Source organism: Urocitellus parryii, chromosome 10 (genome assembly GCF_045843805.1).
Source record: "Urocitellus parryii isolate mUroPar1 chromosome 10, mUroPar1.hap1, whole genome shotgun sequence".
In the NCBI taxonomy this organism is placed as follows: domain Eukaryota; kingdom Metazoa; phylum Chordata; class Mammalia; order Rodentia; family Sciuridae; genus Urocitellus; species Urocitellus parryii.
Genome location: NC_135540.1, coordinates 2,644,882 through 2,656,913, shown reverse-complemented (window position 1 = coordinate 2,656,913; position 12,032 = coordinate 2,644,882). Strand labels below are relative to the sequence as shown.

Sequence of the window (12,032 nt, the reverse complement as noted above, 5' to 3'; positions counted from 1 at the left end):
GCCTCACATGGGTACATGCAGCTTTCCTGTGTCTTTGAACTTGAAGTGCTTTTCTTATAAACGACATAGTTGAGTTTTTAAAAAATCTTACTGATAGTTCTTGCTTGTCAGTGGTGTGTGGAGTGTCATACTCAGTGTGATCAATGGCTGGGCTCAAGTCCGCTGTCCTGGGGCTGTTTTTAGTGATCCCACCTGCTATTTGATTCCTGTTTCTCCCCTCCTGCCTTTCTGGGCTGGTCAGGAGTTCCCAAGCATCCTAGTTTGCCAGTAGCCCAGCTGCCAGCGGGTGGGGCCGATGGGGAGTTGACCTGGATGAACTCCATCCGCCTCTCGGAAGGTCTCTGTCCTGCTGCTCTGTGACTTTGTGCTTGGTGAAGACCCAGGTTCTCGGGGGTCTTTCTGCTCTTGTCCTGTTCCGTGCTGCTTTCATCAGCCAAGCTGGGGTCCTGCGGGACCTCGTGTTCTGGGCCACCTTTGCTGTGTGGCACCTGCACCTGGGGCCAGCTCCATGCCCAGGACTGACCGGCGAGCACGGATCTGCCCTTGGATCAGGGCTCCTCGGGTTAGGACCCCTCCCCTCAGCAGCTGCTCAGTTTGTTGAAGTCCGGCTGGTCTCTCCTGCTCCCCTCCTGTCAGAGATGAAGGTGGCTGTGTACCTGTTTTATGGAAAGATGTCATTTGTATGTGGAATTTAGAATGTTTTAAAAGAAAATCTCTGGTTTTGTGACTTATTCAACTTCTTGTTAGAGACTCTGGTTATCTTTAAATCTTATATTTTAAAAATTATATGTCAGCTGGATGTGATGGTGCACACCTGTAACCCAGCAACTCGGGAGGCTGAGGCAGGAGGACTGCGAGTTCAAGGCCAGCCTCAGCAACTTAGTGAGACCCTTTCTCAAAATAAAAAAAAAAAAATAAAGAAATAAAAAGGGCTGTCTGGAGATGTGACTCAGTGGTAAGCGTCTCTGGGTTTGATCCCTACCTCCCCATCCCCAAATCATGCCAAAGAAAACGCTTTCAGACATCTGCGGTCAGTGTGTTGCTTTGTGACTGCCCGCGAAGCCTGCAGAGGGCCGTGGGGCCAGGGCCGATGTGGGCACACGAATGCCCTAGTCATGCAGGGGACCCACAGTGGCTCACAAGTAGGCGTGGCAGGCTGGAGCACAGGCAGTTCACCGACAAGGAACAGAGAGAAAGCACAGTGGTCAGGTGTGCAGCCTGGGCAGCGTGCACTGTGCAGTGGAGGGGTTCAGGAGGCGAGCCGGTGCGCTCGGAGTTCCTGGGCCAATCCAGCAGGCCCGGGTCCCGTGGACCTGGGTGCCACCCTCACTCAGAGTCCTTCAGATGATTTAGCTTTTACATTCTTTTTACTTTGTGTTTTTTCTCCTTCCTTCCCTCCCTCTTCTTTCCTTCTGTCCCTTTCCTTCCTTCTCTCCCTCCCTCCCTTCCCCTCCCACCCTTCCTCCCTCCCCTCCTCCTTCCTTCCTTCCTTCTCTCCCTCCCTTTCTCCCTCCTCTCCCTCCTTCCTTCCTTCTTTCCTTCCCTTCCCTCTTCTTTCCTTTATTTTTGTGTCTGGTTATTAACCTAGAGGTGCTCTTCCCTGGAGCCACATCCCGACCTTGAGATAGGGTCCTGCCAAATTGCCCAGCCTGGCCTCCAACTTGTATCCTCCTGCCTCAGCCTCCTGTGTTTCGGGATTACAGGTGTGCACCACTGTGCCTGGCTTTGTACCACCTGTACCATCCAGGAGGACTGAGCAGAGGAGAAGCAGACATTGAGTCACCAACAGAATCACAGGGCTTGTTTTCTTTTTTGTTGTAATTTCTCAAACATTCATAAAAATATATAGGAATAGAATAATGAATCCATGCTTCCACCTATTGAAGCAATCCAGTCTTATTTTTCCTATTCACTTTATTTTTTTATTTTTTGGGTAATAGGTATTGAACCAGAGGTGCTTAACCACTAAGCCACATCCCCAGCCCCTTTTTTTTTGTTGTTTTGAGACAAGGTCTCACTAAGTTGTTTAGGGCCTTGCTAAGTTGCTGAGGCTGGCTTTGAACTTTTGATCCTCCTGCCTCAGTCTCCCAAGTAGCTTGGATTATAGGTGTGTGCCACCATGCTTGGCCCTACCCGCTTTACTAAAAAAAATATTTTTTATCACCAGAGAAAAGCTAATTGCAGGTATCATGTCTCATTTTATCTGTATATTGCTTTCCCTTCCTTCCTTCCTTTCTTTCTTTCGTAGATGGACACAATGCCTTTATTTATTTATGTGGTGCTGAGGATCAAACCCAGGGCCTCGCACATGCTAGGCAAGGGCTCTACCTGAGCCACAGCCCAGGTCCTATATTGTTTTCTATAGGAAAATAATTTAAAATGATTATTGTGATACATCTAATACATTTAATAATTATTTCAGCATCTTTCAAAAGTTGCGATGTCCTGGTCAGTTCCTCTAGCTACTTATAAACACCAAGAAAAGTTAACTTCACATTCCTAATGTTATCCAGATAATATTTTATTGATTTCTAAAATTTTGACTTTTTTTAATGCTCAATAATTCCTTCATAGGTCATAGGACGACTTAAGATAAAACTTGTTTTTTTTTAATAAATAAATTTGATAAACATTCTATACTTGATCTTCATGATGATTTACAAAGCACGTTATGCTAAGCAGAATTCTGTAAAGTTTGGCAATAAAGACTTAACTGGCTTCACCAGGAATTTCCTAAATTTATTTGACCTGAAAACCTGTTTTTTTGTGTAAAATCTATTAGCCATAATACGTTCTGGGGAATTTTGTTATAGGCAGGCAAATGCTGCCTTTGAATATCAAACTAGAAATGTTTAACATTGTTTAAATTTCAATTAGATAATTATTGGTTCATTTTGCATTATCATTGTAATCAAATAACATCTGGGTTTTCCACACAACCCTCTTAATATTAATAATGTAGTGTAAACAGGTCATCCTCCTTAGGGGCTTTTACTCTGGAAATCTTTGATCACACTGTATAATCCAATGAAGTATTCACGTATTTTTCTACTTTAAAAAGGTATTTATCCATTCCTTCCGTAAGGAAAGATAAATGCATTAGTATTTTTTTGAGGGGAGCCTGGAGATGAGATGTGCAGATGTCAAGAAGGTGCGCCTGAAGCCTGCAGTGAGCAGCTGCACAGTCTCTACTTGTGAAGAATTGCTTAGAAATGACTCTTACAGGGTATCAGCGAAGGCAGCAGCACAGACGTTGGCACAAAGGGTGCACCGACATTTCCAAGCACTCTTAAAATATGTTCACTTACAAAATGTGAGGGGGCTAACAGGCCAGATGGAACTGATCTGTAGTAAAAGCACAAGTCCCCGATCTCTCCCCCTCTGCTCACTGGTGGTACCAAGTGGGCAGGGAGCTGTGAGCAATGTGCGGGGCTCTGTAGCTCCTGCTCTAGCACAGTGGCCCCCACCCACCCTGATCCAGTGGCGCTGCCCTTCAGGGGGCCGGTGGGTGGCAGGCACCATGGTCCTGTTTGTGTTGTGCTATGGCTCTTCTCTCTCTGGTGCCACAAGAGTAATTTCCCCTTTATTTACAGTCAAGCTCCAGCTTCAAGCCGAAGACCGAGGAGTTGTGTCCATCAAGGGAGTGTGTGCAAACCGGTACCTGGCCATGAAGGAGGACGGGAGGCTCCTGGCTTCTGTGAGTAACGCCTGGCTTTGCAGGAGGTGCCCGGGGCGCATGCGGCTGCTCATCCGCTGGCCTTGGTATTTACTAAATCTGTTAGGAGTCCTACATGCATCCTATCATTTCATCTTCACACTCACCCTACTAAACAGAGGATTTGTGTCCTCTTTATTTCACAGATGGAAAGCCTGAAGTTCTAAGGGAGTGAAGTGACCCAGAAACACAGCACGTGGGAATTAAGATTGGGTTAGGCTTGGGGCTGCCGGGGAGGCCTGTGCTGATGTTAGACTGGGGGTCACTGCTCGTTCGTCTTGGGAGAGGGCCAAATACAGCTCTAAAATACTGGCTCCTTGCAACTTTCACTTCTGCCACTCTGGGGCTTTTTTCCTACCAAACTGTTGTCAGCTTGGTAATCTTCCAAACTAGCATTCTAAGTGTTTCCAGAACAGTGAACCAGGGATAATTTTGGGTGACATTGATGTTGCAGTAGAGCCAGGAAGAGGGGTTTACAGCTCTTGCCTGCCTCGCCTCAGGATGTGACAGATGGCCATGGCATCTACAGCAGTGTGGTGTGGCTGCTTTCAGACAGTCGAGGGTAAGAGGACAGAAAGGCAATGAGGCGTCTGCTTCTGTGGTAACCAACCAAGGACGCACTAGTCGAGGGGTCTTAGAGCTTCAGCCTTCTCTGTGTCTGTCTAATCAGCACAGGGATGGCCTTGAGATTCGTTACTACTCTGTGGTCTTACAGATTGTGTTAGTCAGCTTTCCATCGCTGTGACCAAAATACCAGGCAAGAGGAACTTCAAGGAGGAAACGTTTATTTTGGACACAGTTTCAGAGTCTCAGTCCATGGTTGTCCAGCTCTATTGCTCTGGACCCGAGGTGAAGCATGGTAGAGGCCAGATCCTCAGTTCATCATAGCCAGGGAGCATGGGATCGGGGCGGGTGGGGAAGCAGAGAGAGAGGGAGAGGGAGAAGCGGGGGTCAGGGACAGATATAGTCCAAGGCCACACCCCACTTGCTTACAGTTGCCACCAGTTGTCCAAATTATTAATCCATCAAATGGATTAATCCACCAAAAGGATTAATCCACTGAGATTACAGCCCCCACAATCTAATTGTGGCCTGAAAGTGCCACCTTTGAACATTGTTGTGTTGGGTATGGCGCTTTCAAATCATGAGTTTTTGTGGGGACATCAAAGATCCAAACCCTAACAAAGGCATAGAGGTTAGAAGACCCGGTGACCTGTGATCTTAGTGGCCCTGTAAGATGTCATTGGGGGCACTGTTCATTTCCACACAGCAGAAATTCTGGTACATCTATAGTCACGAAAAGCCCCCAAGTTGTCAAAAGTGATACAAACAAGCTGCTCTCTCTTAGTGCATCTTTAAAACGAGTTACTTCTGAGACGAGACAGACTTGAAGGACAGTAGGCCTGAAAACCCAACTGTTGTTTCATTCTGTTTTTTTCTTTTTCGCTTTTTTTTAGTTGGTGCATTAAGGTTGTACACAGCAGTGGGGTTTGTTGTTACATGATTGTATGTAACAATATAATTTGCCAATTTGTTGTCTTATTCTTACAGAATTTGTGACAGGATAGAATTCTGAGACTTCTGACCTTTTTCTTGGTAAACAGAAACTGAACTTCCTGAAGAGCTGACCCTACCCTAGAAGCGCAGGGCTTTCTGGTTTCTTCCTTGGCTAAGAGCTGCCAGAGGCCTTGGTGTTTCTGTAGTCCCCATGTGCCTCTCTCCCTGGGTTGTTGACTCTTCCTGAGGCGGTGGCTTCTGCCAAGCTGATGCAGTGAGCGTCAGTTTAGCAATGCTGACAAGTTTTATCACAAACTGTGCAGGGACAAAGCCATAGTGGTTGCACAATTGAAACTTCAGGATTTGTGAGTCTCCTGTAAGGAAGGGCAGGATCCAGGACTGTTGCTGACTCTGAGGTACATTTGGGGTCCCGTCAGGGGACCTGTTCCTGCCAAGGTCACGAGTGCACGTCTAGTCTTCTGTCAGCCTGGTGGCTGGCCACCCTGCCTTCTCAGCGGCAGTTTGGGTTCTGTCCCGTTCACCTGGGTCTGGGTGGGCTGGCAGTCCTCAGGCTGTCTGGTGGGATGCAGGTGGGTCTCATGGTCTGGAGAAGCTGGGGTTGCCGTGCCCAAGGTGTCGTCTGTCCCACTCTCAAACCTGGGCCCTTTCCAGTCAGCTGGGCCCAGCACGTCCCTGGGGCTCTGCATTTTACCCCAGTGGGCCTCCTGCAGGCATTTTAAGACATTTTAGTTCCTTCTCAGAGAGTGAGGTGGAACCCTGCCAGCTAAGGACAGGAGGACAGCTGTGCCCTTTGTCCACACAGCTTCACATGTTTATGGACCCAATGCAATCAGGTTAAGAACAGCATTGTGAAAATGCGTCTTGTGGCTCTCTTCTTGCCTTTAAAAGCTAGGAAATGTGAAAGTTCAAACGGTAACTATATTTAACTGCCCGGGCCTGTATTTGTAGGTTGGAGTTAGTGGTTCTTTAATATACAACAGACTGCTTACTTACCATTTCATAGCAGGATCAATTTTGTTGCTATGAGTAACAGAAGCCCAGAATAAATATTAGGGTCTGTGATTTCTTAAGTGTTTACAAAATTCCTTATTTAAGAAAAATTATTTATACTGAAGTTGATTGTAGTTTTACCTTTCAGTCTCCAAACAACCTCGATGTTAGCATTTTTATGAAACAATGTGACTAATTTGTCTACTAGAAAGTTGTACATTGTTTTCTACATAGTGCTACGAATCATGGTACCCTGAGTGAGATATCTCAGCATTAACTTGCGTGGATACACAGTAGTGAAATAGAGGATATATAAAATCTGTGAGACTATGCATTTAATACTGTAAAATTAGTTTTGAATATACAATAACATCCGATTTGAGGGGTCTTAACAAGGAAATGAATTCTATAAATACAGTAAATATAATAGCTTTTTTACTTTTTTATTTATTTATATTTTTGGTACTGGAGATTAAAGCTAGGAGTGCTTAATCACTGAGCCACATCCCCCGCCCTTTCTATTTTTTATTTTGAGAGAGTCTCATTAAGTTGCTGAGGGCATTGCTAAGTTGCTGAGGGCCTTGCTAAATTGCTGAGGCTGGCTTTGAACTTTTGATTCTCTTGGCTCAGCCTCCTGAGTTACTGGGATTAAAAGAATGTAACACTACACCTGGTAAAATAATAGATTTCTGACGGTTCAATTATGCAGATTCAGAATCTATACTGATCAAAATTGTCAGAAATATACAGTAATTGCAGAGGAACATGTGTCATTTTTAAGAGAAAATGAAATGAAAGACCTGGGTGTCAGTGGCGACGCGCGAGTTCAACGAGGCCATGGCCACCTACCTCCTGCTGGGCCACCAGAAACCCCGGGGGGGCGGGCTGCCAGGTGCGGCTGCAGATACCTGGGCGGCCACAGGTGGGCCCTTGCCCGTCCCTGTCCATCCCCTCCAGCTTGACTCTGGGCCCAAGGTGGGGTGTCAGCGGGCCGGCCATTCGCTCCTGGCCCCTCTCGGCTTGTGAGCAGCAGCAGCAGCAGCAGCAGCAGCCTGAGGAGCTCAAGCCTTCAGGGCAGGTGGGCAGCAGGAGAGCCAGCCTGCCCGCCATCATGCTGTGCAGCCTGTCGGCCAGCGTCCCTACTCCAGGCCCCACGGCCCCTCTGCCCGGGTCCTCCCAGGCCCTGGCACCGGATCCAAGCTCCTACTCCAAAGAGCAAGCCCCTGCTGGCACCAGGACCCCTGGCCTGACCCGTGACACCGCCAGGGGATGGAGGGGAGTGTTCCGGAGGATGGCCACCTGTCTGGCGAGGCTGTGCGGCTGCGTGCAGGCCCCCAGGACCGGCTCCGGACGCTCCAACAGAGTGGCTCCCGCAGCTGGAGCGCCAGCGCCACCAGCACCAGCACCGAGGGACCCCCCGGGACCTGCCCCCACCAGAGGGCAGGCCCTCAGAAGATTGTTCAAAAACAGAGTGGCTCCCGCAGCTGGAGCGCCAGCGCCACCAGCACCAGCACCGAGGGACCCCCCGGGACCTGCCCCCACCAGAGGGCAGGCCCTCAGAAGATTCTTCAGAAACGGAGTGGCTCCCCGGCCAGCGCCCAGCTGAGACGCCCACGGAGCCAAGTAGGTGGAGCGGTGCTGCCTTTGGTCTCACGTGTGCCTCCATGAGTGTCATTTCCAAAGGATGAATGGACACCCTCTGCCCTTGGGGGGTGCCACCAAAGATAGGTCCACCTGGGCACCACAGAGGGGGTGACTCTGACTCCTAGCCCCTCCCATTGTCCACAGCCAGGTGGCCCAGGGTCTACCTCAGGAGGGCCAGCTGCTGGAGCGAGAAGTGCAACCTGCCCTGGCCGCCGCCTCCCGGACCCCTCAGGCAGGAGGACACCCGAAGACACCCGGACACGAGTGGGCCCCTGCGCCCCACCCGGATCCCGCGTCAGGGACTTCTCCTCGGACACGTGCCCCGGCCCTGCTCTCCTCTGCTCTCTCTCCCACCCTCTGGGGCAGAGAGGCTTCCCAATAAGCTCTTCATCCATTCCCGCGTCCCACGGATCTTGGAATAAATTGGGTGCTCCGTGGGGATGGGCTGTTGCGTTCCTTGGCCGCCTCCTGGCAGCGGTGGGAGAGTGGGTGGTGGTGTCACAGTGGGGAAGGTGTAAGGGAGCAGTGACGGGGAGCCCTCCGGAGGTCCCCAAGGGCAACACGTGACCCAGAGTGGTCCCGGGGGAGGAGACTCTGACTGAGGGGAGGAGCCTGGGTGGGGGGGCGGGGAGAAAGGCAGACCTTGTGCCTGACCTGACACTGATGGTGCCAGGTCACCACATTCGGAAGTGAGCCGTGGACAGGAGGAGCCACGAGCCCAAGCCCATCCTGGGGTGACACCCAGATTGGCATGAGGAGGGTCCGGGGGCAGTCAGGGTAGAGCTGTGGGTGCCTCCCCCAGAGAGGCTTGGGGGCTGCCGCTTGCTCCCTCCTCTGAATGTGCCAGCCAGGGGCTGGCTCTGGCCCTGGTGAAGCTTTATCCTCTCTAGGGCTTCGGCTGCGCGGGACGGTCCCTGTGAGCGTCCTGACCCAGGGACGGGCCCTCCAGCCTGCCACCCCGAGCTCCCCAGAGCTGGGGCGCAGGTGTGGGCAGGGGAGGGTGTGTGGCCAGAGCCCCCAGCCCGCAGGAGTCGAGGGCTGGCAGGGAGGAGCTGTTTTCTGGGTCTAGTGTTCGGAGTGAACCTCTCAATTCCCATCCCTTCGACTCGGGGTGTGGGCTCTGCCCCCCCTTTCTTGGCGATCTCCGTGGGGTTTCCATTTGACGTGGCTCAGAGATCCCAGTCTGATGGGAATGGAGGGCAGCCTCACTTCCATCCTGTACTAGGTGCGGACCCCACCCCCTCCCCCTGGGTCTCTGATGTCACAGAGCCACCCAACAGTGTGTTCCTGGTGGGCTTGGTACCGCAGACCCTCCACCGAGTCTTCTGAATCGGTCCCTTCCCCGTGGACAAGAAAAGTGAGGCCAGCTTTTGTACTTGCCAGGAACAGACCTTCCCAGAGACCCCTGTGTCTTCACCCATCTCTGAGTCCCTGCCTAAGGTCGTTCGGTCCACCACCAGGGACTCCTCTCGTGAAGGGCAGGTGCAGGGGAGACCCAGTCCCTCGCCTTTGGTTTCCCAGGGCCGTGGCTGGAGGAGTGTGTTTCTCCAAAAGTGCTGCTGAGACTCCCCTCCCTTTGAGGGTGTGCTGTTGTGGTCCTTCAGGAGGGGGAGGCCCTGGGGCCCTGGCTCCCCAAGGGGATGTGCGCCTCAGGGCTGGACCTCCTCTGGCCGGCAACTAGGCCCTGGTTCTACCCTCTGCACCACACATGGTCGCGCTTGGTCTCAGGTGTGCTCATGCACCCCCCCCCCACACACACACACAGACACACAGAGACGGACGGACACAGACACAGACATGTCACGGAGGGCAAGGTGGTGACTGCCTTTCTACTTGTGGGTTGGGGAGGCCGAGCAGGGGCATCGGCAGTTCAAGACCTGCCTAGGCAAGGGTGTGAGATCCTTCTTCAAAGACAGTAGAAAGGTCTGGGAAAGTGGCTCAGGAGTGGAGCGCTGGGCCCCCGGGGCTTGGGCTGCCAGGTTCGGCCGCAGATGCATGGGCAGCCACAGGTGGGGCTTTGTGGGTCCCTGTCCGTCCCCTGCAGCTTGGCTCCGGCCCAAGGTGGGGCGTCAACACGCCCGCCACTCACTCCTGGCCCCTCTCGGCCTGTTGCCTGTGAGCAGCAGCAGCCGCATGAGCCTGAGGACCAGGAGCCTTCAGGGCAGGTCTCCATAACTAGGACCAAGGAGGAAAGAAGGGAGGAGAGCGGGGGAAAGGGATTGAAGGGGTGAGCCCAGGCCTCGGCCCTTTCAGCCATGCGGTGTGGGGACACGGCAACGAGGTCCCTCGCTGGAAGGAGAGAGCGAGACCTCCCTAGACACCCGGCCTCCTGGTGCCTGACACGTGGACGCCTCAGGTCCCAGAGGGGGGAGCGGTCAGTCTGTGAGGTTCCAAAGGAGCCAGCCCTGGCTCTGTGGACAGAGCAGCGGAAGGGACCGGGGCATCAGGGACGCCTCCGTCTCTCTGCACCCCAGGATGGGCACCTGCTGGCCCTAGGGTTCTTGGCTGGCAGGTTCGGCCTTCCTCCCTGGAGGGCGACCCACCCTCTCTCTCTCCTGTGGGCCGCAGGAAGGGTTCTGGCGAGTGACCTGGTAGGACCTTGTGGGGCAATGATGAGGCAGGCGCCTGCCGTGGCTCCCACACCCCACAGAGGTCGGGAATGTGGTCCTGGGGCTCAGGGGGCAGAGCGACCCGCACCAGCGTCCTGGCGTGAGGGGACTGCTACCACGCTCTGGACGCCAGTGTGTCCGAGTTGGAGGAGACGGGCGCTGAATGGCTCCAGAGGACCGGGGCTGGGGTCTTCACGGGGCGAAAGCCACGACACAGTTGTGCACTGGCGAGGCACGGGCCCCGGGGCCTGGTCCAGCTCCTCCCTTCTCAGCAAGGAGAGGTCGGGGTCCGGAACACACGGGCGCACCGAGGTTCCACAGACCCTCCTCGTTCTGACCAGGAAGGTGGCCAAGGTCCCGGAGGCGCGAGTGGGGGATGCCACCGTGGGCCACCCCCCCGGGTGTGAGTGGGCCACTCCTGGCTGTGACCTCACGGGGGCCAGCATTGTGAGGCGCCGGAGCCAGCGGGGATATAAGGCCCGGCCGAGGCCGGGAGCTTGTCCACAAGCACAGGAAGCTCTAGGCAGTGACCTGTGGGACTCCCATAGTTAGCGCGTTTGGTGGTTGGTGGTTTGGTGGTTCTGGTTGCGGTCTCGGGTTGGTTCTTTGATTTGGGGCTTTCTGTTGGGCTTTGTTGTGTTAGTTTTGCTTGTGTTCTTTGCTTTGTTTGTTGTGTTTGTTTTTAGCCAGCGGCCTTAGTGGGCGTGGGGCCGAGGATGTCTAGAGAGAGCAGAGAGCGTAGTGGGGTGCGGAGGGGGTGGCGGGACCTCGCGGCCAGCTCCTCCTTGGAGGAAGCCCTCACGGGCCGCTATGAGCCCCTGGGGGTCGTCGGGCAGGGCAGCTTTGCCAAGGTCTTCCTGGCCCGACACATCCTGTCGGGGACGAAGGTGGCCGTGAAAGTCCTGCGGAAGGGGGCGGGGCCCACCTTGTCCTGGGTCTTGTCGGAGCTGGACATCATGAAGGGCTTGGAGCACCCGCACGTGGTGCAGCTGCTGGAGATCGTGCAGACCCCCGGCACTGCCTACGTGGTGATGGAGCACATGGCTGGGGGCCAGCTGGGCCAGCACATCCCGGAGGTCGTGGGCCTGTGGGAGGACGAGGCCCGCACGCTGTTCGGGCAGGTGGCCAGCGCCGTGGGCTACTGCCACGCGCAGGGCATCGCGCACCGGGACGTGAAGGCGGACAACGTGCTGCTGGATGCCGCGGGCCGCGCCAAGCTGTGCGACTTCGGCCTGGCCTGCAGGTTCAGGGCCGGAGAGAAGCTGGGCCTGCTCTGCGGCACCGTGGCCTACTGGGCCCCGGAGCTGCACCGGCTAGAGCCCTACGACGGCCCCGCGGTGGACGTCTGGAGCCTGGGTGTCCTCCTGGTCCTCATGCTCACGGGCAGCATCCCGTTCACCGGGGCCAGCTATGCGGAGAGCAAGGAGCAGGTGCTGCAGGCCAGGTACCACCTCCCGTTCCACCTGTCCGACGAGGCGCAAAGCCTGGTGTCCTGGATGCTGACCCTGGAGCCCGCGCACAGGCCCACGCTGCAGCAGATCCTGGGGCACCCGTGG

At 54.0% G+C, this 12,032-nt stretch overlaps 1 protein-coding gene across 2 annotated transcripts in view; it reads left to right on the top strand.

Moving 5' to 3' along the window:
- The window catches only part of LOC144257245 (fibroblast growth factor 2-like), a 65,735-nt gene that overhangs the window by 38,213 nt on the left and 15,490 nt on the right, over positions 1 to 12,032 (top strand). For both annotated transcript variants that reach the window (XR_013344400.1, XM_077803371.1), the window contains exon 2: positions 3,594 to 3,697. Coding sequence is in view for 1 of the 2 variants with exons in the window: in XM_077803371.1 (XP_077659497.1) it covers positions 3,594 to 3,697 (104 nt within the window). In the remaining variant the exon portion in view is untranslated. The remainder of the gene's footprint in view (positions 1 to 3,593; positions 3,698 to 12,032) is intronic.